The sequence below is a fragment of the Mustela nivalis genome (assembly GCF_964662115.1).
Source record: "Mustela nivalis genome assembly, chromosome: 3".
Lineage (NCBI taxonomy): Eukaryota > Metazoa > Chordata > Mammalia > Carnivora > Mustelidae > Mustela > Mustela nivalis.
Window position 1 is genome coordinate 85,524,831 of NC_139022.1, and position 26,562 is coordinate 85,551,392.

A 26,562-nucleotide genomic window follows, 5' to 3' on the forward strand; every position below is an offset into this window, starting at 1 on the left:
ACATCTCTTCACAGACACACATGTCCTGTTGGTTCTTTGTATTGGTTCTTTTTTTCTGGAGAACCCTAATAGTTGTAAAAAAATTTTTCAAGTTACTTCAATGTTCTTTTTATTATAAAAGCAATGTAGCTTTAAGTGAAAAAGATATGCAAAAAAAAAAAAAAAAGAAGGAGAAGAAGAAGAAGAAGAAGAAGAAGAAGAAGAAGAAGAAGAAGAAGAAGAGCTGGAGAAGGAGGGGAGGGAAAGAGAAGGAAAGGAAGGAAGGAAGGAAGGAAGTGACAAAATCCATAATCCTACTAGTTTTAGTTAATCCCTCTTAGAACCTTGGTATATATACTTCCAGGTCTGTGAATGTTTATACACATGTATATTTAGTATAGTGAAAATGGAATTATATACTTTTTTAAAGTTTTGTTTTTTCCGATAATGATATATTTCAGCTCTTTCCATGTCAGTAAATCTCCATCCTCTGGATCTTTTAAAGCCAAATAATATTCTAGAACTTACCACCAATGCTGTGTTGATATTTAGATTGTGTTTAATATTTTAACATAAACAATGTAAACATGTATGCATCTATTCTTAGCGTATATCCATTATCATTTCCTCAAGATAAATTCCTGTAGTGGAATTTCTGGAACACAGAAATGCACATTTTTAAAAAAACCTTGTCCTCTTTTTTGGGGGCTGGGTTGGTATAAATTGTCTTCCAGGAAGCAGGTCCCAATTTGTACTTCTGCTAACAAAGTCTGAGTGCCTAACATGCTTTCTAAATGTGCACCATTTGCAGAAAACACAAACTGAGAGAAGTCATATGTTAATTACGTAACAGCAAAAATTTACAAAAATCTCAATGGTTTCACCTTTAAACAGGATGAGCATTGACAGAAATAAGTAAAAGTTCTTTCATTTTAGTTTATAATTTTTTTGTGTGTGTATATATTACTGGCTGTGAAAAACCTGCATTGTGCTGATCGTCTTTTGCTGCCTAACAAACCACTTCAAAACCTCGAGGCTCTGAGCAGCGATGTCATTTATTTTGTTAACACATCTGGATCTGCGATTTGGGCGGGCCTCAATGCAGTCCCTTCATCTGTGTTCTACTGAGCCTCAGCTAGTGTTGATGCTGGCTGTTTGTGGTGGGACTCCAGGTGAGGCTGTCACTCAGAACACCCACATGTGCCCTTTCCTTGGTTGACTGGTTTCCTCATATACAGTACAATGGCTGGCTTCTAAGGGCAAAGGTCATCACATAGTCCAGGTTGAGGTTCCATGGCTGTGATGACTAAGCCTTAGAAATCATCTAGTGTCATTTCCTCCAGTCACAGGCCCACCTCAACTCAAGAGAATATACCCCCCACACTTCTCTATGGAGTGGTATCACTATCCCATCCTAAGAGTAAGTGGAATGGGATATACTCATAGAGCCATCTCTGGAACATAAAATCTACTAACATATGTTCTGTGAAGGTGGTGTTTTAGCTTTAAGAACAGTGCAAATCAGTTACATATCCTGCATGCCAAATACAGTCTGAAGTTCTGTACTGTATGTGCCTGAGCATAAAAAGCATTTTTCCCTATAATTATCCTGCCGGAAATAGGGGCTAGCCTCATATTTGAGTATCTTCTATAGTGGGGTAATTTATTTTGCACAACTAAGTACTGTTTGTGTAAGGAAGATAACCTGAAACAAATTCAGTGCTTGCTTGTTTGGAGATGGTTTTAAAGGTCGTGTGCTAAGATCTGTGAGAGAGAAGTGAAAAAATTTTGAGAAGTTTTAGTCATTCTGGATATAGGACTTCACAGGTGAGTGCTCTAGATCATTGAAAATAGGTATTTTATACATCAGTTTAAAATGTGAGATGGGGTGCCTGGGTGGGTCAGTGCGTTGAACCTCTGCCTTCAGCTCATGTCATGGTCTCAGGGTCCTATGATCGAGCCCCACATCGGGCTCTCTGCTTTGCAGGAAGCCTGCTTCCCCCTCTCTCTCTGCCTGCCTCTCTGCCTACTTGTGATCTGTCTCTCTCTCTCTCTCTCTGTCAAATAAATAAATAAAATCTTAAAAAAAAAAAAAGTGAGACAGTAAGTTGTAGTTATATACCCACAGAATAAATGTGTTGGTGGGGGAGGGACTATTCTCTTCACCTGTGGCTTGGGATAAAATTTCCTGTGTCAGCATTATACACATTTGTCTCAATTTGGACAGAATTGAAAATGGTATTTTTTAGAAACTGTATAAGATCATCAGAATTGGCTTAAGTGATGATAAATTCAGTGATGGTAAAGGTGGAGATACAAAATTGGAGTAAAATAATTCCATGAAATGAGTAAGGAAAAATACTGCTTCTAAGTTAAGATTATTTTATACAATTTATAGTTGAAAAAGCTGTTAAAAAATTCATAAATTCATAAACAGCTGACTATCAGCTCCATTGTTCTATAAATATTTGCTTCCTGTTTCCATGCAGAGTTTTTACTTTCAAATTATTTTTAGAACAGTATTAAAGTAAATGAATTTCTGAAGTATTCTCATTTTTAGTTTATTAGGGTTATTTTTCTCTTCTTGACTGTGTTCAGTTAGTCAAGTGATTTAAAATATTCCAAATAGATTAAGAACAACAAAATCTGGGTTTCAACCAACATCATGATCTCTTCGTTCCAGTGCCTGGGATGTCCTGGGCCCCTGGTGAATGTAAGTGAATGGATCTCTTACCTCCCCTCTGCCATTTTGTAATTAGTCTGTAAGGCCAAGGGGAGGAAGAGGAATGGAATCCAGCAACCACTTCTGAGTGCTTGCTCCAAAGGGATCCCCTGCCCACTACCCCCACCATGTTCACTCATGCAAATATTTAAAATGCAGGAGAAGGAGGGATGCCAAAGAAGGTCGATCTTAACATTTTGAATGTTACCTACCATAGGAAAAAGAGGATATAGAGCATAAATGTTATGACAACCTTTTGGCGCTTGGCCAAACTCTCTGCCAGGTTATCCCTTGCCTGGAAGAATACTCTGAGGGACTAGGTCACACAGGCCAAACGAAGGAACACATTTATTCCACTTCCTGACTGGGCTTTTTGAGTGACAGACTCTCAGGGCCACAGGTGGTGGCCCAGCTCCTGTGGGCAGTATGCTGTAGGATTAAGCTTATGTTTGGATTACCCAAGTGACAAGGGTCTCGTTTCTTGGACCTGGTGGGCTGCTGTGGGACCAGGGTTGCCTGTGGCATGCTGCTACTGTAGGGGCGATGGACCAGCACTGAACTGGAGGCCCCATCTGACAAATTATACAGACCGATGCTAAATGTGGAGAACACCCTAGTATCTGAAATGTTAGAAACCTTCCAGCATTTTCCCTTAATCCATGCATGGCACCTCTTGATTTCTATTTATTATGCACTCCATGGTGGCTCCCACTCCTGTATTTTTTTCCTGCAAATTGTATCTTTTAAAAAATACCTCTGTTGTCTGAATATCAGATGGGTTTGAGGATGTGTGAGCTTAGAAAAATGAAAGCTCTTTTTCTGAATGGTGGAATGGATACTGGTTTCTTTTTCTTTTCTTTTTTTTTTTTTTTTTTTACACTTCCACACCAATCATTACTTTATTTACTTCATAGCACTTACCTCTTTCTTCTTAAATCTTAATTTTTATAAACCAATTTTCTTTTCTTTTTTTTTTTTTTTGGATACTGATTTCTACTGCAGATTGGTCAACAATATAGGCATGGTAATGTAATGTACATATTAAGAAATAGTGTTTCATAGAGGATTTTTGGAGATGTTCCATCTAGTTAGAAAAAGGTGACTGGTGAAAGGAAAGTAAGTCTTAAATAAGGTTATTGGTGGAGAGAGAGGTCTTTGATGTGGTTGCTGATGCTTTGGCAATGCTATAACCATTGGGGTAGGTCCTAAAGTTGCGACTTATTCTTGGGATGATCTATCTCTTGATTTTTTTAAAGCTATGAAGCAATATACAACAAAATGATGTGTGCAAGGAGAAAGCTAACAATCCTATTTGTGATATCTTCATACTGCTTCACAAAGCATGAAGTAAAATATTAATAATAGAGTATGAGTAATTCCGTATATGTCTGTACATTAATTAGTTTTCCTAACAAATTTTACCAAAAAAGCACTCTTAACTTGGTTGGTCTCATTTAACAATATACAATATTATGGTCAATACTCTATGTCAATCCATACAGCTTCAACTCATTCTTTTTAATATCCATACCACAGTATACTTACACTACATTTGAAGCTGTCGTGTTCTCATTTTTTTTTTTTAACTCCTTGAGCAATGCTTCTGTAAATGTTTTTGTAGCTACATCCTTATGTATGGATACTTAAAGGGTAAAAAACCTACTCCTAAAGGGCAACCCTTTTGTGCTTTTGGCAGGAATGCAACCTGGTGCAGCTACTGTGGAAAACAGTGTGGAGGGTCCTCACAAAGTTAAAAATAGAGCTACCATATGACCCAGGAGTCACACTACTAGGTATTTACCCAGAGAATACAAAAACACTAATTTAGAGGGATACATGAGCTTTGATGTTCATAGCAACATTATCCACAATAACAAAATTATGGAAACAGCCCAAGTTCTATCTATAGATGAATGGATAAAGAAGATATAGTGTGTGTGTGTGTGTGTGTGTGTGTGTGTGTGTGTGTGTGTGTAACATGGAATATTACTCAGTCACAAAAAAGAATGAAATCTTGCCATTTGCAACAACATGGATAGACTAGAAAGTATTATTCTAAGTGAGAAAATCAGAGAAAGGCAAATACCATATGATTTCACTCATATGTGGAATCTAAGGAATAAACAAATGAGCAATGGGGCGGGGGCAGGGAAAAGAGGCTAACCAAGAAACAAACTTTCAACTATAGAGAACAAACTGATGGTTACTAGAAGGGAGGTGGGTGGGAGATGGGTGAAATAGGTGATGGAGATTAAAAGGGCACTTGTGATGAGCACTAGGTGATGTATGGAAGTGCTGAATCTCTATATTGTACCCCTGAAACTAGTATGATACTGTGTTAACTAACCAGAAATTAAATAATTAAAAAAACCCTTACTCCTCACTTCTATTGGATTTTATAGATCCGTATCCAACCCAGTAGCCATTAGACAGAAACATGGCTGATCTGAGTGAAAATGAGCTATAATTTTTTTTTTTTTAAGAGGGAGGGAGAGAGGGGCGCCTGGGTGGCTCAGTGGGTTAGGCCGCTGCCTTCGGCTCGGGTCGTGATCTCAGGGTCCTGGGATCGGGTCCCGCGTCGGGCTCTCTGCTCAGCGGGGAGCCTGCTTCCTTCTCTCTCTCTCTGCCTGCCTCTCGGTGTACTTGTGATTTCTCTCTGTCAAATAAATAAATAAAATCTTTAAAAAAAAAAAAAAAAGAGGGAGGGAGAGAGAGGTGGGGAGGGGCAGAGGAAGAGGGAGAGAGAATCTTATTTTTTTTTTTTTGAAGATTTTATTTATCCATTTAACAGAGAGAGAGAGATCACAAGGAGGCAGAGAGGCAGGCAGAGAGAGAGGGGGAAGCAGGCTCCCCGCTGAGCAGAGAGCCTGATGCGGGGCTCGATCCCAGGACCCTGGGATCATGACCTGAGCTGAAGGCAGAGGCTTTAACTCACTGAGCCACCCAGGCGTGCCAGGGAGAGAGAATCTTAAGCAGGCTCCACGTCCAGCGTGGAGGGCTCTGTCTCCCAATCCTGAGATCGTGACCTGAGCCAAATTCAAGAGCTGGATGTTTAACCAACTGAACCACCAGGCACCCCAAAACATGCTATAATTTTAAAATATACACCAGATTTCAAAGACTTAGTATGAGAGAAAAATGAAAATATCTCCAATAATTTTTTATTGTTTACACGTGGAAATAATACTATCTATTGCTAAATAATATTACTAAAATTAATTAAATGTGTTTGCTTTTCCTCTTTTAAATGTTACTATTGGGGAGGGTGTGTGCTATGGTGAGTTCTGTGAATTGTGTAAGACTGATGATTCACAGATCTGTACCCCTGAAACAAATAATACATTATATGTTTGTTTATTAAAATTTTAAAATTCCATATATGAAAAAAAATTCCATATATGGCTCACATTTGTGGATTGTATTATATTTCTCTGAAGAGGAATGTTACAGATATGTAATTTTTTTTCCCAGATGGCTCCAGGCATTGTCCTGAAGAAGTTTTTTTGCTTTGTTTTTATTTAAATTTTGAATAGGTAATACATGTATACAGCCCAAAATTCAAAAGGGATAAAGGGTATAAGAAGTGCTTAGAATAGTCCTCTATTGCTGCTATAACAAATTACCCCAAACTTGGTGGCTTAAAACAACACACATTTGTTCTCTTAAAGTTATGGAGTTTGGAAGTCTGAACCAGGTCTCGCTGACCTAAATACAAGAAGTTCTTTTTGTAGACTTGCCTTTGCCCATTTTTAGAAGTGGCCTCCATTCCTTGGTTCATGGCCCTTTACCATCTTCATGGCCAACTTCGTGGGTCACATCTCCTAATCTGACTCTGGCTCCCTTTCTGTTTCTCCTTTCCACTGTTTTCAGCTTTGGTGAGAGTTTTCGGCTTTATTGAGAGTCAAACTTTGTTGAGTTTATATATCACATAGCAAACAATTCACCCTTTAAATGTATAACTCAGTGGCTTTTAGTGTATTCATAGAGTTGTGTATCCTCGATGACAGTTCTAGAACAATTTCATCACCCCCAGAAGAAACCCTGTATCCCGTAGCCTTCAACTACCTTCCAATCCCTCATTCTCCCAAGCTCCTGGAAACCACTCATAGAGTTTCTGTCTCTCCAGATTTGCCTATTCTGGACTTTTTGTACACATAGAAATACAAAATATGGTCGTTGGTGATGCTGCTTTCACTTAGCATGATGTGTTCTAGATTCATCCATGTTGTAGAGCGGATCAGCACTTCATTTGTTTTTATTGCCACTCCTTTTCCACTTTTGAAGACCCTTTGATTCCTGGTCTTCTCAGACAGTCCAGGATAATCTTTCTATCCAAATTCAATTGTTCAGCAACCTTTGTCCCTTCTGCAAACTTAATTTCCTCTTGCTATTTAACATACATACTTACCAGCTCCAGGGATTAGGATGTGGGGGTTCCATTATTCTGCCTATCCAAGTGCCAAACTTCAGGAGATACCATTTACAGCAGAACACAAGAAACTCTCTCGCCAGAGGCAGCCCTGTTACTAGTATCTCTTATATTCCTAAGTCATAGTCTATGCATATGCAAACATATACTTTTTTTAATGTCACTCACTGTGGATACACTACACTATAAACTGTGTATACTGTCTTTGGCGTTGTTTTTGGGTTTTGGTTTTCTAGTCTTAAATCTCCTTTAGAGTTTGTAGTTATTTCCTCGGACTGCCATAACAAATCACCACAGACTAGGTGACTTAAAACAACAGAAATGTCTTCTCTCCCAACTCTGGAAGGCAGAGGTGTAAAATCAAGGTGTGGGCCACGTGGGAGGCCCTCCAGAGGATCCAGGGTAGAAGCTCTTCTTTGCTTCTTGCAGCCTCTCATGCAGCCAGATGTTCCTTAACTGACAGCTACATCATCCCAGTCTCTGCCTCCTCCTTCATATAGCTTCCTGGCCTTCTCTCTGCGTGTCTTCATCTATCTTTTAGAAAGAAACTGTCATTAGATAGAGGGCCCACCCAGATCATCTAGACGATCTCATTTTAGATCCTAACTTAATGACATCTATAAAGTCCTTTTCCCAAGTAAGTTCCCATTCACAGATTCTGGGCCTGAGGACATGGGCATATCTTTTGGGACACCAGCTTTCACCCTCCTGCAGAGATCAGTTCACATCCTGTCTGTAGCCTCACATTATTCTTGAAGCAACTGCATGGGATTTCATGGTAAGATGATGCTTAAACAAGTGTCCTAATGATGGACGACTATATTGTTCTATTTATGGCTTTCCTTTTAAATTAGTTGTCAAAATATTTTGAAATGGCCTGTAAGTTTTCATAAAGGTGTGAACTTTAAGAGACAGAAAAGATGATGTAGACTGTCTTGTGGAATTGTGCAGGGAGCAGAATTTAGCAAAGGAACTTGAAAGAGGGTATCAGCTGTGCCCATGGCTGTTGAACTTGGAGGTTATTTTATACTGAAGGAGGTACTGGAATCCCGCTGAAATATTTCAGGTTTGTGAAGGGACCTGGGGTCATTGTGACCAGGGAGTATGACAGGGCCCTTGTTGGTTCCTTCCCAGCATTCCTTGCCCTTCCAGGGCGCAGTGGGCTTGCTTCCACAATGAGCGCATGTTTATAGACTGCTTGAGGAGCCTTGGAGAGAGGCGAGCAAGCAGCCAGGCAGGCCAGCATTCGGGAGCAGCCTTTATTCCTCTGGGGAGAGCGAATGTCCTGGAAGCTGTTTACTGTTTAACCAAGTGTTTGCCAGTAGGACAGATGTCTTGCCCACACACAATGCACGGTCTGTAACCGGGTGGCAGTATCTGGTTAAATCACCCTCCCCGTGTGATTTCTAATGCTGCGTTTTGTGTCCTGTCTTCATTTCCCATAGATTGTGCAGTGAGAATTTCACGTGTGAGCTGCATTTTGGTGCATCTACCCACAACACTTCCCCCTCAATATGCACGTACATACACACACACACACACACATAAGCACACATACCCCGACAGGTAAACTTGGGCTGTTGTGTTTCTCAAGTAAGGCTTTTAGATAAAGCCTGAGGTGAGGCGCTGCCCGGCTCCAGTGGCCTCCAGCCCAGAGACAGTTTGCACAGACTGTGTTACACAAAGGCACGATTCAGGGAGGGCTCCAAACAAGGGCATATTGTGTCCCTGTCACTTTGTTGGGAGTCCTGTTAATGGCTGACATGCACTGGGTCCTCCAGTTTAAACATGTATGTCCTATTTGGCAGGAGCAACCTGAGGACTAATACTTGTGCAGACTGACTGCATTGGAGGGAGACCCGAACACCCGGGGTGCCAAGAAACCTCCTATCCTCCCCTCTCCTTTCCGCCAGCTTTCCTCATGATTGCACCCTCTGCCCCCTCCCCCACCACCCCCAGCCGCTGCTAGCCTCCCATGTGACTCCAAGCCCTCAGGGCCCTCTCTGGGACTCAGTTCTAGCCAGGCTCAGACGGCCTAAAGGGGGGGGGCAGTAGGCATCCCAAACCTGACAGGACAGAGCAGCACCCTCTCCCGCCCTCCAAGGAAGTAACTGCTTCAATGTTGTTAGATGAGACTCTCTTGCTCTTTGTGAGTCAGGATGGATGGTTGTCGGGTTCTCCCTAGATTACTCAATCAGACAATTAAACAAGCACACAATGTCCATTTCTCCATGCTGCCCTCAGGAGGAGACGAGCCATCTGTCTTCCTCAGCAGAGGAAGAAACCCTCTCCTCAGCAGAGGAAGAAACCCTCTCACCTCTCTGCCACAGCATGGAGCTCAAATAGAGCTAATACGAATATAATGCCTGCTAACACTCACTGAGTGCTCAGTATATGGCCAGCCCTTTTCGAGATGATTCCTATCAGTCTTCACAGGAAACCGGGGAGGTGGGCCTTATGACTGACACCATTTATGCAGATGAGGAAACTTAAAGCACAGAGAGATGAGTGGCCAAGGTCATGCCTTGAAAAGGACCTGCTTCAGGGCTCTTTCGCTCACTGGGAAGACGACCCCACCACAAGTACCAGGCTGGGCCAGTGAGAGTGGGCTCTCACTGGCCCAGCCTAGTCCTGTTTGGGGCACACTGACAAAGAAGGTGGGTGTGCACTGGTGGGGAGGGGCCATTTCTTTCATTGTCTATAATGTAAGGATGACATAAGACCTCATCACAGGCTCCATTCCCATTACATTCAATAGCCTGGCAAGTTCTACCCAAGGTAGGAGTAATTGCTCCTATTCTTTTTATAAACACGCCATATATTAAGGATGGCCTTTTCTTGATCATCATCTCCCCCTGGAGTAGAAATGAAAAGACAGTAAACACACTGTGTCAGTTTTAAGGAGGATCCAGGACCACCTCTCTTCCGAGCCTTGTTGGCCATATTCGTTCAAGTCAAGATAATCAAAAGCATCTTCTGGTTCTATGTTTGAAGAGACACGATCCCAGTGAAGGATGTTCAATTATTCTTTGCACTGGGCCTCCTGGGGCACTCCCAAGTGCCCTTCCTGTCATCATTTGTCTCCTTGGAATTTTATCCACTGTTTGTGGCATTGACTGACACCATTTTTAGTCAGCCAAGTGCTTATCTAATCAATTCCTTGGGTTGGAACTAGGGCAGCTCCATATGTGCAGAAAAACCTAGATCATGTGAGGAGGGAGGGGGGACATTCCCTGTGCCTAAAAGACTCCCTCACTCCTCAGGAGTGCCAAGGCTCTGGTATTTCACCATTAGTTTCCACGCTTGCCTTAGACATTTTCGCCTTCAGGCCTTTGTGCCAGTCAAGACTGAGTTGGGCTGGGGCGCCTGGGTGGCTCAGTGGGTTAAAGCCTCTGCCTTCGGCTCAGGTCGTGATCCCGGGGTCCTGGGATTGAGCCCCGTGTTGGGCTCTCTGCTCGGCGGGAAGCATGCTTCTTCCTCTCTCTGACTGCCTCTCTGCTTACTTGTAGTCTCTGTCTGTCAAGTAAATGGATAAAATCTTTGAAAGAAAGAAAAAAAAGACTGAGTTGGGCTTCATGTAATGGGAACCCAACTTTCGTTGTTTCACCAAATAATTTGTCTTCTCACGTATGAAGTCTGGAATCACTAATGCAGAATGGCACATGCCAGAGGAGGCTGCCCAGGGCTCCCACCCCTGTGCCATGGCCTCCTGCTCCAGTACCTTCTGTGTGTGTCTTTTGTCTTCACAGTGGTAAGATGGCTGCTGTGCCTCTGCTACCTGTTCTATCCACATTCCAAGTCAGAATGAACCAGGAAGAAGAACAAAAGGAACAAAGCTCAGTGCCAGGTAAGTCCGCCCACTTTTATTAGGCAAGCGGTCTCCTTCCAAACCTCCACCCTCTAGACTTACTGATTCACCTCTGTCTGAAAAGATGTTTGGGGTGGGGGAGAGTAGTTATTGGTTTTCACTGGGCACTTGCTTCTTTGGGCAAATTCAGGAGTTTCTTCAGTAAGACAAAAGGGGAGATTGCCTCTGACATAGGGCCCTGGCAAAGACCACCACACCTCCTCTTGAACGGGAATGTGTTTTGAAACGTTAGCATATTAAGCCATTACTAAGCTAAAAAAAATTGGGGTATGGTAGCCTGTTACTCTTTTCCTTCCACTAAAAGAACCAAGGGCTGTCTAGGGACACTGGACTCTGTGACGTGGGGTTGTTGAAAAGAAAAAGTTTAGGCCCAGAAAGATGACAGCTGTGTCCTTGTTGTACATCTGCTTAGGGTCGGCCTTGCTTCTGGGACGTGGTTACGTTTCCTCTGGTCAGGGTGTCTGAACACTACTGACATTTTGGCCCAGGTCGTTCTCAGATGTGAGAGCCGTGCTGGGCATTGTAGGATGTTTATCCTGGCCTCTACCCACTAGATGCCAGTAATTCCGGCCCTCGCCCCCAGCTGTGATAACCAGAACTGTCTCCAGACACTGCCAGCTTGCCCCTGGGTAAGAATCACTCTTCGGGTCTGTTCCACTCCCCAGAACATTGCTGACAAAACTCCTCTTTTTCCTGGTTTTTGAAATGAGAAGTGTGGTCTTGACCTGCTCCCCACAGCAGACCTTGACCAAGTAGGGCAGCAGGAGGAGGAGTGCCTCCCGGCACAGCTAGAGCGGGCTTCTTCTGGCCTGGCACCCTCAGTCCCTCATATTCGAAGCCCAGCATCCTAGGGGCAAAACTGGGGGCTGCCAGTATTAAATAAAGACAAAAACATGGGATGCCCAGGGATATTTGACTTTCCAATAAACAACAAGTAGTCTTTTAGTAGAAGGAGGTCTCACACAACCCTAAATGGGAAGTGTGGGTCTGCATTCTCAGTTTGGATCATTCCTAGGATCTCCTTCTGCTGCCACGTTGCATGACGTTTGGCACAGCTACTTCCTGGTGCTGCTGCCGAGCACGCTGGCAGCCGAAAGCTCTGATAGAAAGGTGTCCCACAGACTCTGTGCCCTTACCCTGACCTTGAACCCCATGTGGTGCCACGCAAAGTCACCAGGCCCTCAAATTACAGTTCCTTTTTCTGCACCCTCATATCTTGAATGCATCAGGCCCATTCATTTTCACCGACGAAGTCATCCTTTGGCTGGGCTGCTCCCCTTGTTCTCTGTATCTGGGGGGCACAGAGAGTTTTCCCCAGGCAAGGGGCAGGATTGTGTTACCAGAGAAAATCCAGGTCAGCCCCAGACTCTCCAGAGCCAAGCTGCCAGCACTGGGAAAGTAGGGCGTTTGCCTTCTGCAGGTGAGCATTGATGTTCCACCTGAAACACTCAGAAACACTCAGAAAGTGTCCCCGGATTCAGCTTGTGGCCTGCTGCAGATGTGCCTCTGATATATCAGTGACCTATCTTAGGGAGCCACGGGATACATGAGCATGTTTAAATCCAGAGGGATCCTGCATTAAGGAGACCTGTTGGACTTTGTTTAAACCAGGGTTCCTTCACATTATTGGACAGTCTTTTCCTTGCCCAGTATCTATTACCAGAATGTACTTGGGCATTTACCGCCAATGCAGATAACGTGTAGCATAGCAGACAATGGACAAATATTTATTATACATATATATAGTGCTGGGCCAGGTGCTCGGGATATAGAGGTTTGTCCTTTGTAGTTCTTAAAGCAGTTGTAAATATTTAATTAACTATAATTATTTGTTTAGTGTCTGACTCCCCCAATAAAAAATTCATAAGGGCAAGGATGTTACCCCTTTTACTCACTATCATGTGGCCAGCCCCTAAGAGTTCCTGGCCCATTATAGACACTCAATAATTATTACTTGAATTCATAGAAAAAAAAAATCTTTGTCCTTTGAGAACTTCCTGTCTAATACAATGGTCCTCATAGGACTGCAGAGCAGAATCATGGGAGGAAGTTTTTTAAGATATAGGTGTCTGGTCCCCACAGCTGGCAATGGTGTAAAAAGATGGGGAGAGGGGCGCCTGGGTGGCTCAGTGGGTTAAAGCCTCTGCCTTCGGCTCAGGTCATGATCCCAGGGTCCTGGGATCGAGTCCCACATCAGGCTCTCTGCTCAGCAGGGAGCCTGTTTCCTCCTGTCTCTCTCTGCCTGCTTCTCTGCCTACTTTTGATCTCTGTCTGTCAAATTAAAAAAAAAAAAGATGGGGAGATAGTGTTCTATAGACAAAGCTGAGGTTTGAGACAATGCCCCCGACTCTTCAGGAAGCATACATACACATACCACACTTGGAATTAGACAGCTTCGTTGAGTTCTCTCTTTTGTCTGCCAAGGCCAGCCAGTCTGGACCTCGCTTATGCCCCTAAGAGGCCCCAGGAGAAAAGCCACTTGGAAGCTAGGGGCTCACCAGGGAGCAACAATCCCTGCTTTCCAAGGAACCAGAATAAAGCCCAGAACATGTTGGTGTGCTGAAATGGAGTAGACCACTTACTCATTTCCAGAAGACATTTTAACTTTTTTTTTTGAACCATAGCCTGGGCTCCGAATTTCAAGCCTGGCCCTAACTTCCCTCTTCCTCCTGTGAGATCCTTACTGTTCACACATGATTCTCTCTGAGGCTCCGAGATAATTTGTCAGAGCACACTTGTAGTCCCTGGCTTTACTTGAGATAGAGCAAGTTCCTATTCTAGCTCCTGGTAGGGGTTTGGCCTCCCCACGTCTCACCGCCCATCACTGGCCTCCAGTTTAGCTGGAGGCAGACCATCTGCTTAAGGAAGCCTTTCAAGGGAAGACTTCATACACGCAGTACCCCGTAGAACTCCCATTTAAATGGGCTTATTATCAAAGCTGACTTTTTTATTTCTGCACAATGCTTTCAACATTGATGGAAATCTGAATATAACTGCACCTCCTCAAGAATCTTGGATATACAGAAATTTGAACTCATTTATTGCATCAGGATCTGGTTTGCTATATATATACACACATGCACATACATATACATATATTTATATATACTATCTAACAACATACTTTCCAGGGGTCTTAGGTGTCTTTTTGCACTGAATTGTAGTGGAAGTGCATAGCTTCTTTGTTTACTAATGCGTAAATTATGCAAGTTTCCGTTCATCATTCTACTGAAATGTGATGATTTATCACCTTAACTGGGCTTCTGAGTCCTCATCCTCACTAGTCCTCTTCCTTAGAATTGGTTAATTCTTGTTACTTACTTGTATCTCTCTCTTTCTTACACAATTACCAAAAGAAAAAAAAAAAAGAATAGAACAATTAAAGAGATTTGAATCAGCTGCTAAAAAGCCAGCGTTCACAAAATTCTAAAGCATAGAACCCTAGCAGTAGCTTAAGTGAATAATGCAGTATACTACTTACAGAATTTGGAGCAGGACTTTGATATAAACTAAGAGACTTTTCAGTTAGATTTTTCAGTTTTGCATGTTATGTTCCAGTAAACTGACCTTTCTATGTTGAACATGAAAATAACCTTGGTTGTTCTGTGTAGATCCTTCTACTTCTTTTTCATGCGATGCCTTGTCCATCTCAGAATTTTTTTTTTTTAAGATTTGTATTTATTTATTTGACAGACAGAGATCACAAGAAGTCAGAGAGAGGTGGAAGCAGGCTCCATGCTGAGCAGAGAGCCCGACGAAGGACTTGATCCCAGGACCCTGGGACCATGACCGAGCCGAAGGCAGAGGCCTCCACCCATTGAGCCACCCAGGCACCCTCCATCTCAGAATTTAACTGCACTATCTCTAGTCCAACTGAGATGCTCCCTCAGGACTCACAGTCTGTGTTGATATCTATCATAACCCATGGCCCTGTCATCACGGCATTGTCTATCTGTCCCCTGTAGTTGACTGGCAGCTCCCCAGGGATGTGGGGGGTTGTTGAGGGAGTCCTCTTCAGCTGTCCTGGCTAAGACCTGCATTGCTGGCTCAGAGAGGGCCGTGCCAATCCCAGGCACTGACCTCCAGATTCTTCTTTCCTGGCTGACTCCTAGGGAAGATCAGTCTTCGAGGAACCTATTGGTCACTCCAAAGAAATGTTAGCCTTGAATTCTTCATGGTATTTTAGAATGCTGGGATCTCCACAGCACAGTAATTGCGAAGATAGAGAAAATACTCTCCTGTTGTTTTTCTATTTCAAATTTCATTGATTGCTATGCCTTGTTATTTCCTGCCATTTTCTCACTTTGGATTTAATTTGCTCTTCTTTCTCTGATTTCCTAAGGTAGGAGCTTTGGTAACCAATTTGAAAACTTTCTCCTTTTCTAGTAAAAGTGTTCAGTGCCATAAATTTCCTTCTAAGTACTACTTTAACTTGTATCCCTACATTTTGAGATGTTTTATTTTTATTTCCATTCGGCTAAAATATTATTAATTGCCCTTGAGAATTTCTCTTGGAGCCCTGGGTAGTTTAGAAGGGCATTGCTTAATTTGCAAATATTTGTGGATTTTCCAGATATCTTTCCGTTACTCGCTTCTGGTTTAATTCTGGCTATGGCCAGAGAACATATTTTGCATGATTTCCTAGTCTTTTTAATTTGTTAAGGTATATTCTATGGGCTGGAATATGGCCATATCTTGGTGAGTTGTCCATGTACACTTAGAAACAATGTGTACTTGGCTTATTAGTTGGAGTATTCTATACACGTCAGTTAGGACAAGTTGGTTGATAATGTTTTTCAGGTCTTTATCCTTTGTATTAACTGAGAGAAGAGTGCTGAGGTTTGTGTGTATAATGCTCACTTTATCTCCTTCATTTCTGTCTCTTTTTGATCCAAGTATTTTTTTTCAAGATTTTATTTATTTATTTGACAGAGATTGAGAGCACAAGTAGGCAAAGAGCAAGGCAGAGGGAGAGAGAGAAGCAGGCTCTCCCCTGAGCAGAGAGCCCAATGTGGGGCTCAATCCCAGGCCTCTGGGATCATGACCTGAGCCAAAGGCAGCCGCTTAACAGACTGAGCCACCCAGGCGCCCCGATTCAGGTATTTTTAATGCTCTGCTGTCAGGTGCATCCAAATTTTGGATCATTGTCTTTCTGGATAACTAACCCCATTGTCATTATACAGTGTTCCTCTTTATCCCAGAGACAGAGGGTTTTTTCCTCACCCCAGTTGCACTGTGGGGTCAGTGTTGGTTGCCTCCTCCTCCTCCCACAGCTTTTGTTTTGCGGAGGAGATGCTGGGGAAGAATCCAGGCAAAATTTCAACCCTTTCTGGCAGTGGCTGCCCTTCCCCTCACCCAGCCTGTCCCCTGGAGATACTTTCCCGTGCCTCTTGCCAGTCCTTCCACAAGTGCCCTCCAGGTCAGTGCAGAAGGGCCTGCATGACCTGCCCTCCTATCCATGGCTCCCAGGGTTCTCCTCTCTCCCTTGCCCGTACGTGCCCCCTGCCAGTGAATTCTCTAGTGGTTTCAGCTGACTCTTTCTCTCTAGAGCATGTCTAGCTGCATCAGCCCTGGGGATGGAGGGGACTCACATCCTGTTTCATCTGTCTTCCTTTGGTTTACTTAGTTTTAGTTGGTTAGTTGGTTAGTTAGCTGGTTGTCTCATGACCTCAGCTCTCTAAGGAATTTACAGAAGGTTGTGAATATGCAAGTCTGCCTTTTTATTGTTTGAAGAGCAAGAGTGCAGCTCTTTTTCGCTTTCTATGTCTCATGTGTCAACGGAAAGTATGGATTATTATTTTATTGAATACCCCCATCCTTTCTCAAAAAGAATTCGAATGGCAATCTTAAGAATATCTTTCTGGAACCCAGCCTAATATGAGATCCATTTCCTTGCCCTTGATACTAGAGCCAGACTTTCTGAAGGGGGGGAAGGAAGAAAGGATAAAATGCCCAGGAGAAGAATTCCCTGCTTGGGCTTTCCTTTTCTCATTGATGGAGGTGGAGTAGGATAGCATGAGTATTGTTCTTCCATCCCGAAACAAAGGGTTTGAGCTTGGAAGGCTAGGCAGTCTCTGGAGGCCAGAGGAAAAAAAGAGAGCAAATGTTTAACTACTTCTAAATGAACTGAAATGAGGGGTGCCTGGGTGGCTCAGTCAATGAAGCGTCTGCCTTCGGCTCAGGTCATGATCTCCGGGTCCTGGGATGGAGCCCCGCAGCAGGCTCCCTGCTCAGCGGGGAGTTGTCTTCTCCCTCTCCCTCTGCCCCTCCCCTTGCTCATGCTCTTTTTCTCCCTCCCTCCCCACCCCCTCATGCTCTTCATCTCTGATAAATAAATTAAATCTTTAAAAAAAATAAATAACTGAAATGAAAACGCTTTCAAAACCTCTTTATGGAATTAAACCATATAGGAGAGTAACTAATAGTACGCATTTTGTCTTCCTTCTCCACCTTCCCGGACACCCCCCTCTTCTCCCCACCCAGTTGGGACTTCAGTCCGCCGCCCCTTTGGGAGAAGGCCGAGAGGCTGGGCAGGAGTGGAAGATGAAACACTGTTTGCTCCTGCCACTCACGTCTGTTAAATGGTGGCATCCACCCCTTGGTCATGTTTGCATCACAACACACATCATCGGCTTGCTTTGACCCTGACACCATTTTATAGGCTTAATAATAATAAATCTATGCCTGAAATAGTTTTGCAGATTATAGCAATCAATCAAAATTCAGGGAGCCCAAGACCATTAATGTCATCAGCAGTGATGCAGCACCCCGGGAATCCATCTAAATCAGCCATTATGATGGAAAATATACCTTAAGAGTCTAAAGAGAGAGAGGGGAGACAGGCATAAATTGCAGTTCTATTTTTATCAGCCATCAAGTGATGATTTTCTTCGGAGGTTTTGTTCCTGGGAGAAGATGAAACTAGGGTTTGCTATCCGTACTCCAAAGCTTAAACTGGGAAGATTTTGCTGGTCCTGGGACTAAGAGCACCAAAACCCAAGCTGTAGACACCTTTAAGCCGAAGCACTGGGAATTTTTCTTTTGAAACTTGCCAGTGAAATAAGTCCAGGCCTTGTACTCTGCCTTTCTGGGTAGACGGCTTCAATTGCTCACGTGTTCCACGTGTCAAAACAGATCCTAAAGGAAGACTCAGCTGGGAGAGGCTTGAGATCCTGCCACAAGGAGGTCCCCAGCTGTCCACAAAGATCACTTGTGGTTAATCACAAACTGAGGATGAGGGGTAGTGAGGATGAGAAGTTTCCTTCTCAGGCCTTTGATAGTCTGTATCTTCCTATAAGCTCTCAAAGACTTATTTCCTGTAAGTCGATATGGTATGGTAAAAGTAACTGAGCTTTCAGAGTCAGGAAAACGGAGTCCTGGCTGCTGAGCTGATTATAGTAATCTCACCTTTAGGCACCTTCTTTCTCCATCTATAAAATGAGCAGATGGCTCCATATCAGGCATTCCAAACCTGGGATCCATGGATTAGATCCAGATGTGGGTTTTGTTTGGTTTTGCCTTGGTGACTGTGTTTGTGAGCTAAACAATGTTGGAAATCTTGGTAAATTTCACATACAAACTACCATTTCATCTTCTCCCCCAAAATTGGCGGTGCTGGCTACATGGGGCCGTATACCCACATGGCAGCTACGCAGCATTGCTGTCTAATGAGGGCTGCTTGTGACACAGCCTGCCCTCTTCCTGAGTACCCCAGGGTCCCCACCTAATGTCTTGCCTGCCCCTGCCCCCGTGACTTAGTCACATTAGTTGTCTGGCTCTTGGAAACACAGCTCCTGGATTATATGATCTATATAAAGGGTGATATTTAACTTTGCCTACTAAGGCAGAACTTTCTTTCTTTTTTTTTTTTTTTTAAGATTTTATTTATTTATTTGCCAGAGACAGAGGGAGAGAGAGCGAGCAAGCACAGGCAGACAAAGAGGCAGGCAGAGGCAGAGGGAGAAGCAGGCTCCCTGCCGAGCAAGGAGCCCGATGTGGGACTCGATCCCAGGACCCTGGGATCATGACCTGAGCCGAAGGCAGCTGCTTAATCAACTGAGCCACCCAGGCGTCCCAAGGCAGAACTTTCTTAAAAGACTTTGAAAATAAAGTCCTTAAAAAAAATAATGGAAGGTAGAAGCCCCAAAGAATCATATATTGTATGGATCCTGCATTTTCATTCTTCACCTCAAACAACCACTATGAGTATAAGCAACAACAGATGAGTAACTAACTGTGGACTTAATTCACAATAGAAAAATAAGATCTAGTTCATTTTTATAGCCTCTTTCATTTTCAACTCTTTCACATGTCCTAGAAAAGCTCATCACAGGCCTGGGGAACAGGCAAGAAAACTGGAATTTGGAACTTTTCTCTAAGCATTGAGTTCTTGAGCCAGGAATAGGCTCTCCACCCTCTCACTATTCTTTCTCTATTAGCAGTATTAACTGTTTGTTTGCTGTATTTGGTCCGTATCCTCAGGCCTCCTATGGCTGCTTCACATGTCAATTATAAGCTCCTTGAGAGCAGGGATGAGATATAGAGCTTTTGTAACTTCTTGCCTTCCAAGTGCATTGCCAAGCAGAGCCTAGACCCATCCAAAGTGGTCACCAAGCAAAGACCTACTTTTGCAGTATCGACCAGTGTAAGCATGTTCCTTTCAAGGAATCCAACAAGTCCACAAGATAAGCCCATCCAAACTATGATGCAGGTACTCTGATTGTGGACAAGTTCTGAGGTCCCGGGGGGGTCCTCGTTGAAGCAATCAGAGCCAGAACACTGGAGAGTAACAGTGCGGTTGACGGCTGATGTTTCTGGACTCCTTGTATTAATTTCGCTGCCCTCTGTGGCTAAGCTGTTGGTACCAGATGAGTCCCTCTTCACCTCATTTCCCACTTTTCCCACAGCCTCCCCTTCCTCAGTCTTCCCTGTGGATTGATAATGGCAAGACACAGGGAAATTTTCATGGACTAAATGCCCATAAAGATAAGTCATCTGACCCTTTCCCTTCTTTGCACCCTTAGCCGTGGTCTCAAATGGAACTTGTGACCCTTTTTATATGTTTTCTGATAAGAGAAAAATTGATTCCGTGGCAGGGAGTGGTGACCTTGGCAAAGTCAAATAATTTAATATGCCACGAGGTGCCGGGCCCATCCATCGGGTTCGTTTGCAGTCATTGCTGGTACTGTTTTCCTCTGAACAATACGGCTGTTGAGTGGGACTGAAGTGGTGGTCGTCCGTGCAGCAAGCTGCTAAAAGAGCCTTCCAATTTCATTGTTAATGGGAAAATAAAATCAGTTACTGTATCAGAAAAAGCTTTTCAGAAAAAGCTTTTCAGAAAAATCAGGTCATTCTGTGGTCCACGGCCCTTTTATTAGGACTAGAATCACGTGACTAGCTACACACATAATAAAATGGGGCCTCATAGGTCTGGGAAGACAGGCAAGAAAGTTAAGTTTTCAAAAGTTTCATTAATTATTACTTCCCTGACACAACAGAACTGTGGGAGCTTTGGGAAGAAAGTGGCCTCAGCTTGGCCAGGAAGGTAGTTGAAGCCACAAGTGGTCTCTTGGAAAAAAGAAAAACCAAATTTTCTCATGTGAATCTGCAGCCTGCTCCCTTCATTGAGAGACCAGGCCCTTGTACACGATCCATCTCTTTCCCTTAAAATTACACTGGCCACCAGCTCTTGACGTGGGCTTGAAATCAGGCACACTTGATTTTATATCTGAGCTCTTCCATTTACTGGGTGATCTTGGGCAAGTGACTTCATCTCCGTTGCCTCGCTGTAGGATTGAAGTGAGATTGTGCTTAAAAAGTGCTTCTCACTCAGAGCCAGAGGTCAGAAAGTAAGAGCTGTATCAGTGTCATTGTTACTACCAGGCTTGGTCCCTGGTTCCTTAATCACCTGTGGGCTCCACCCGCTCCCTCTCTGTCTACCTCTCTGAATGGCCTTCTCTCTGTACCCAGGCTTCCCTGCTGGATCACTTCCAGCTTCTCCCCTAAAGAGCACTGAGGGAATGGCGTCCTTTTCCTTTCTTGGGATGGTAACATGATAACCTCCAGGCACTTTCACATTCCTCGAAACAGAGCTGTAATCTAACAATAGGCGCTCCCTGAACTGTGGACACCCAGAGCCTTGGGGCAGAGCAGAGCTCAACCTGTCTGAGCTCTTTGGACCACCCAGCTAGGGAGTTCTCTGAACCTTCCACTGCAGGGAAAATCACAACACAGCAATCCTTTGTTTCTGCCCAGAAATGTACTTCCAAGGTGCACGCAAATTTTCTTTACAGTACTCCCAAGCATCTGCTAGCATCCTTTGGGCACAGAGGCCAAGACCACCTGAGTTTCCTAGTGGCCTCCTGGCAGCCAGCCAGTGCTTCTCAGGACCTGGAGATGGGGGGTTCTTTTCTGAGCCCACAAATCTGTCATCGTTGTTGTTGTTGTTGTTTTATTGGAATCATCAGCCTTAAAAATTACACATTTTTCGCATGTATATTTGGATTTGGGGCTTTTCTTGATAAAAACTGGAGGTTCCGACAACATTGAGCTAGCACCTACTTTTTTATGTTAATCCCCTGGCCCACTAAGTACCTGAGTTTGCAAATCCTGACTGGAAGTTATTGGACTTTTGTCACAAACCATAGCCTCTTACAACTGGGGGAGGCCATAGGATTAAGTCGTCCAGGAAGCTAATCCCAGAGAGATTAAGGATGTGTCTAAGGTTTGCAGAACATTTGTGGCAGAAGAGAAGCTGGGGTTCCTAGAGTCAACACCCTTCCTCAGGGCAACATGCTTTCCCTATAGTCTGAATGAAATAGTGTGGGAACCTTGGGTTTCAGAGACCTGTCAATCCTCTTCAAGTTCCAAGGGTGTGATTCAAGGATCTAAGAGAACCATTCAACCCATGGTCTCTCTTCCTTCTGCCTCAATACCCAGAATTCCTACTGTTCATGTATCACAGTGTTCATCTGTGGAACAGTGAATTGTACTGGGTTAAGACCTCAGAGTAGCAACGTTTACTCAGAAAATGGGCCAATTAAAAACTTTTCCCTGAGTGCTTGCTTGACCTCTGTCCTGGCCAGCTGAGAGCAGGGAGCTCAGAGAATAGGCTCTGGGCAATTCTGAGCTGAGGCTGGGGTTGTAGAGTATAGCCTGGTAAAGTAGAAAAGTCAGAGTTGTGAGTTATGAACCCAATATAGTCAGTGGCTTCCCTTGTAATCAGTTTCTACCCCCATGAGATGGGGGCATTTGGCGTGGTGATGTTTGAGGTTCGAGAGCCTCCCCAGGCCAGGCAGTCCACGGTTTTACACACAGAAATGTCCCAAGTGATGGTTGTTCCTGGTCTGAAAGATCAGCATGAGGAAGGTCTTTTGGAAGCCAAATCCGTGGGATTACAGGACCTGAAGGCAAGAAAGTGGCTTGCCAATATGAGGTTGAAAAAATTTTTTTGTAAACCCTGGGAGGTAATCCTTCTCTGTCCTTGGGTGCGCTCATCTCATTGCTTGAAGCTGACAGATGGTGGCTGTTGCCTATATCCCTAGAGCAAGAGGAGATCCTACCCACATTCTTTCGGACCAAGTGAAGACTTCTTCAAGAACTGACCTCTAAGATGATTTTAGTCCCCTGTGACCGTTGCCATCCTTAATTAGCCAGTTACGGCTTCAGGGCCACCAGAGTTTATCAAAGCTCACTGAGTCCACCTGAGAGTGGAACTCAAGCAGTGGGTTTCTTAGGTGCCAAAGCTCCATCTTCCAGAGAGCCTTTGTGCCCCATCAACAAAGGTCCTTTTGGGGGACTCTCTCCCCAAACTTCCTGGTGTGAACTCTACTCCCCAGTGTCAGCATCATGTTTTTTAAGCTGCTACCACAAGTTACAACTGACGTAAGAGGTTTTTACCACTGTCTGTTTTCAGAAACCTCCATCCCCAAATGTCCTGAGGCTCAGAAGAATCTTTTTCATTTTAAGGACTTTCTGAGAAAGAAAGTTCTATAGAGGTCTTGATCAACCTGTTTTGGCACTGAGCAGCCTTTCCATCCACTTCCTCACTTTTTCCCTGGCCTTTGAGGGTTGGAGAACTATTTGCCACAGTCTTCTTAGTACTAATCTTTCATATGCTCAGACATGTTATTGTGGCTGTTTCTGTGGTCTCCTGTAGTTGATGAAAACTGGTGACCATGCCAGTGACATTTGCAAGTTAAGAACCCGCTGTTTCGCATGAGCCAGACAGATGTGGGAGACAAAAGTGGTGCCATGATTCCTGCCTTCAAGGAGCTTCAAGTCCCACAGGGGCAAAGGGGTCTGTGTATATATATATTCACTTCAAGAACAGAATGCTCACAGGTACCCCTTTATCCTAACCTGGAAGTGAAGGACTTTTGGGAGCCTTGACACCTACCCTCTGGGAGGGTAGGAGACGTTTGTAACAAATCACCCAAGAGTTTGTTCAACTCTTTCATTTTTGAACTCTTTGAACGAGGGCAACTCTCCTGGGGTTTGATGACATTTAGGACATGGGTCTTTATACCCAAGTGAAAGCACTGTGTGTGCAGTTACTGTATGTGTGCTGTAAGGCAAACCCTAGGAAGACAGGGATTTTCACATCTTTGGTTTGCCAATTAGCCCAAGAGCCTACAACAGTGCCTGGCACAGCAGTGGTGTACTGTAGTTATTGAAGGAAGAATTAGGGAGGGGAGGGCTCAATGGTAACTTTTTATTCTGGTAGCCTGGGAATAGTGTGGTTCAATTTTTTTTTCCATCTGAAAAAAAAATAGTCATGAAGAGCCACCAAAGTCTTTGTCTCCTGATCAAACCAGACCTACAAGTAACCCCTTTTCAACCAAAGATATTACCTCTTGTTACCCAATTTTGTTTCCTCTTTGGGAAGCATTTTATCTTCACTTTGAGCTCTTTTACCCCCTATCATGATTTCTTGCCCGGGGCAATTGACTTTACCACGCAACCTTATCAAATACTTTTTGGGATTTAGGTAAATATAATCCTAGGCTTTTAGTTCTCTTTGGTCTATCCAAGTAATTCCTCTAAACACCCCTCCCCCCCAAAAAAACAAAACAAGCAAACAAATCCAATGAGTTCTTTAAAGTGAGGCCTGCCCTCACAAATCCACATTAGCTGTGTGTGAGCGGGCTCTGGGACTGCGAATCCTTTGTACCTCCACTATCTACGTGGCTGCTAGTGTTCCTTTAGGTGATCTGGTAGACACTCTCTTCTGATTCTAACAGTTTGGTAATAAAACAGGTTGGGCTTGGCACTCATCCTTTTCTGACTGGTAGCCTTTCCACCCTCCTTTGTGACTGCTGGGTTGGTACTTTAGTGGGAACCTGGCCAGGGGCAGGATGTCTCTCTTGAATGTGGAGATGAGCTTTGCTACAATGACATTTTACTTTATTCCAAAAGCAATAACCTCTCTCTGCTCTTTAGGCAGTGTGAGTCTGGGAACTGGGAACAGGCAGGACCAGTCAGTCAATACCATTTAGAATCTATTGGGATCATTCTTATTTCTCTTTCCCTTTTTCTCAGCCTCTGCTTGCCTGCTTCCATTCTCTGTGCCCCCATCATACAACGATGATCCCCGGCCTGGTTGAGACAAAGTGGTGCTTTAGAGTCAAATAGGTCTGGGTTTAAATTCTAACCTTGGGTAGTATACTTTGTCTCTTGTTAGGAACCAAATGTGTCCTTCCAAGTTCATGTGTTGAAGCTTTGATACCAAATCTGATGGTATTGGAAGGTGGGACCATGAGAGGTAATTAAGTTAGATACAGTCATGTAGGTGGGACCTGAGTTCCCTCTCCACCTGTGAGGATACAGAAATAAGACAGTCACCTACAAACCAGAAAGAGGGCCCTCAGCAAGAAATGAACTGGCCAGCACCCTTCATCTTGGACTTCCCAGTCTCAGCCAACCCTGCGTGTTGTTGAAGGCATGCAGTCTCTGGTATTCTGTGAGAACAGCCTGGGCAGACATCTCTAAGCCTCAGTTTCCTCACATGTGAAATGGGTTAATAATATCTTCTTGAAATTGTTGTTATCAGGATTACATGCAGTAACAAATATAAAGGGATGGACTTTAAAGAGACACAAAATGAAAGGTAACTATTGTAGTATCCTCCCTCTATTTGAGTCCACATTTTTCATGAGTAACAATAGTAGTAACAAAAGCAGTAACCTTTACAAAGACCTGATTACATATAATCCACTGTTCTGAGTCCTTTGTGTATATTAATTCATTTTATCTCAATTACTGTGTTCTCCAGTTATCTTTCTTTCCCTCTTTTCCCAGCTCTTCTTGGGTTTGCCTCTTCCCCATTTTCTTCCAAAAAGTCTTTTCTCTAATTGTCCATGGAGGTTTCTGCGTGGAATACAAACAGCACCTAATAATAAACAATTACAGTGTGTAGCAAGAGCATTTACCCAGAGCCATCTTTTCAGCCAGAGCTCATGGCCACTTCCTGGAGATCTATAGTAATTCTCAGCCATGGCTGCACTTTAGAATCACCTGGCGAGCCATCACAAAGCCCCTTGCCAAGTCACACATAGACCAATTAAATCAGAATCTCTGGGCATAGGAGAATTACCTGAAGATCTTATGGAACTGCAGGTTTTACTTTTCCAACAAGATCCCAAAGAGGCAATTCTGCTGGTCTAGAGACCACTTTAGGTGGCAGGGCCAGGCTAGACACCCCTCACTGCCCATTGGGTTTCTCCTAACTCAGTCATATAATATCTCTTGATTACTCCTTCTGGTCCTCCTTGGTCACCTAAGAGTAGACCCTAATTGGGCCTGACTCTCAGGTACCACAACAACAGAAGATATGAGCAGTGGAAGAGAAAGATATGACCATAGCAGAGAAAGTGACTCACATACATAGGCAAACCAAATGTCTTTGCTTAGGAAATTCATCTAGAGTCCAGGATTTGGAGGTCAGGAATAAACTACCACCAAATGCCTGGGGACATCTTAAAATGGGAGCAATTCTCAATCTGCGCTCATTTCTAAATCTTGGACCATTTTTTTTTTTGTTTTCTAAAGTAGGTTTCATGTCCCACATGGGGCCCAGTACTGGACTTGAACTCACAACCCTGAGATCGAGACCTGAGCCAAGATCAAGAGTTGGATGCTTAACCAACTGAGCCACCCAGGAGCCCCATCAGGAGCCATTCTTGGTGGGACCTTTATAAATAGGCAATGAGGGAATAGTGAATTATGATTATGTGGCCTGGTCAACTTCCTACAACATTCTATACCAAGATTCCCTTTATTCTGACCTCTTAACTGAGTTCAACATTGACCACCCAAACCATCCTCTCTCTGGCTTTGTGCCAAATGCTGATAGCACATGATATTTGTGAAATTCCTACTTGGAAATGTCTGTTTGCAGGACTTTTTGAGCTATTTAAGTCATGTGGAGGGAAAGAAAAGTAAACTCCTCCAGGAAAATGCTGGAAGGTTACAATGCCCCCTCTGGTACACAGCTTCCTCATTCATAGGGAATTAAAAGGCTAGAGTCAGCCAATCTCTGAGGTGTCTCCCTCCCAATGTGTGTAT

The 26,562-nt window shown here is 43.7% G+C and overlaps 1 protein-coding gene across 1 annotated transcript in view; it reads left to right on the forward strand.

Annotated features, from left to right (window-relative positions):
• LOC309860930 (uncharacterized protein) overlaps positions 1-26,562 on the forward strand; it is a gene marked incomplete at its 3' end in the record, with an annotated part of 145,723 nt that overhangs the window by 113,107 nt on the left and 6,054 nt on the right. The window contains exon 4 of the mRNA XM_082723359.1: positions 10,880-10,977. Within this exon, the coding sequence (XP_082579485.1) occupies positions 10,880-10,977 (98 nt within the window). The remainder of the gene's footprint in view (positions 1-10,879; positions 10,978-26,562) is intronic.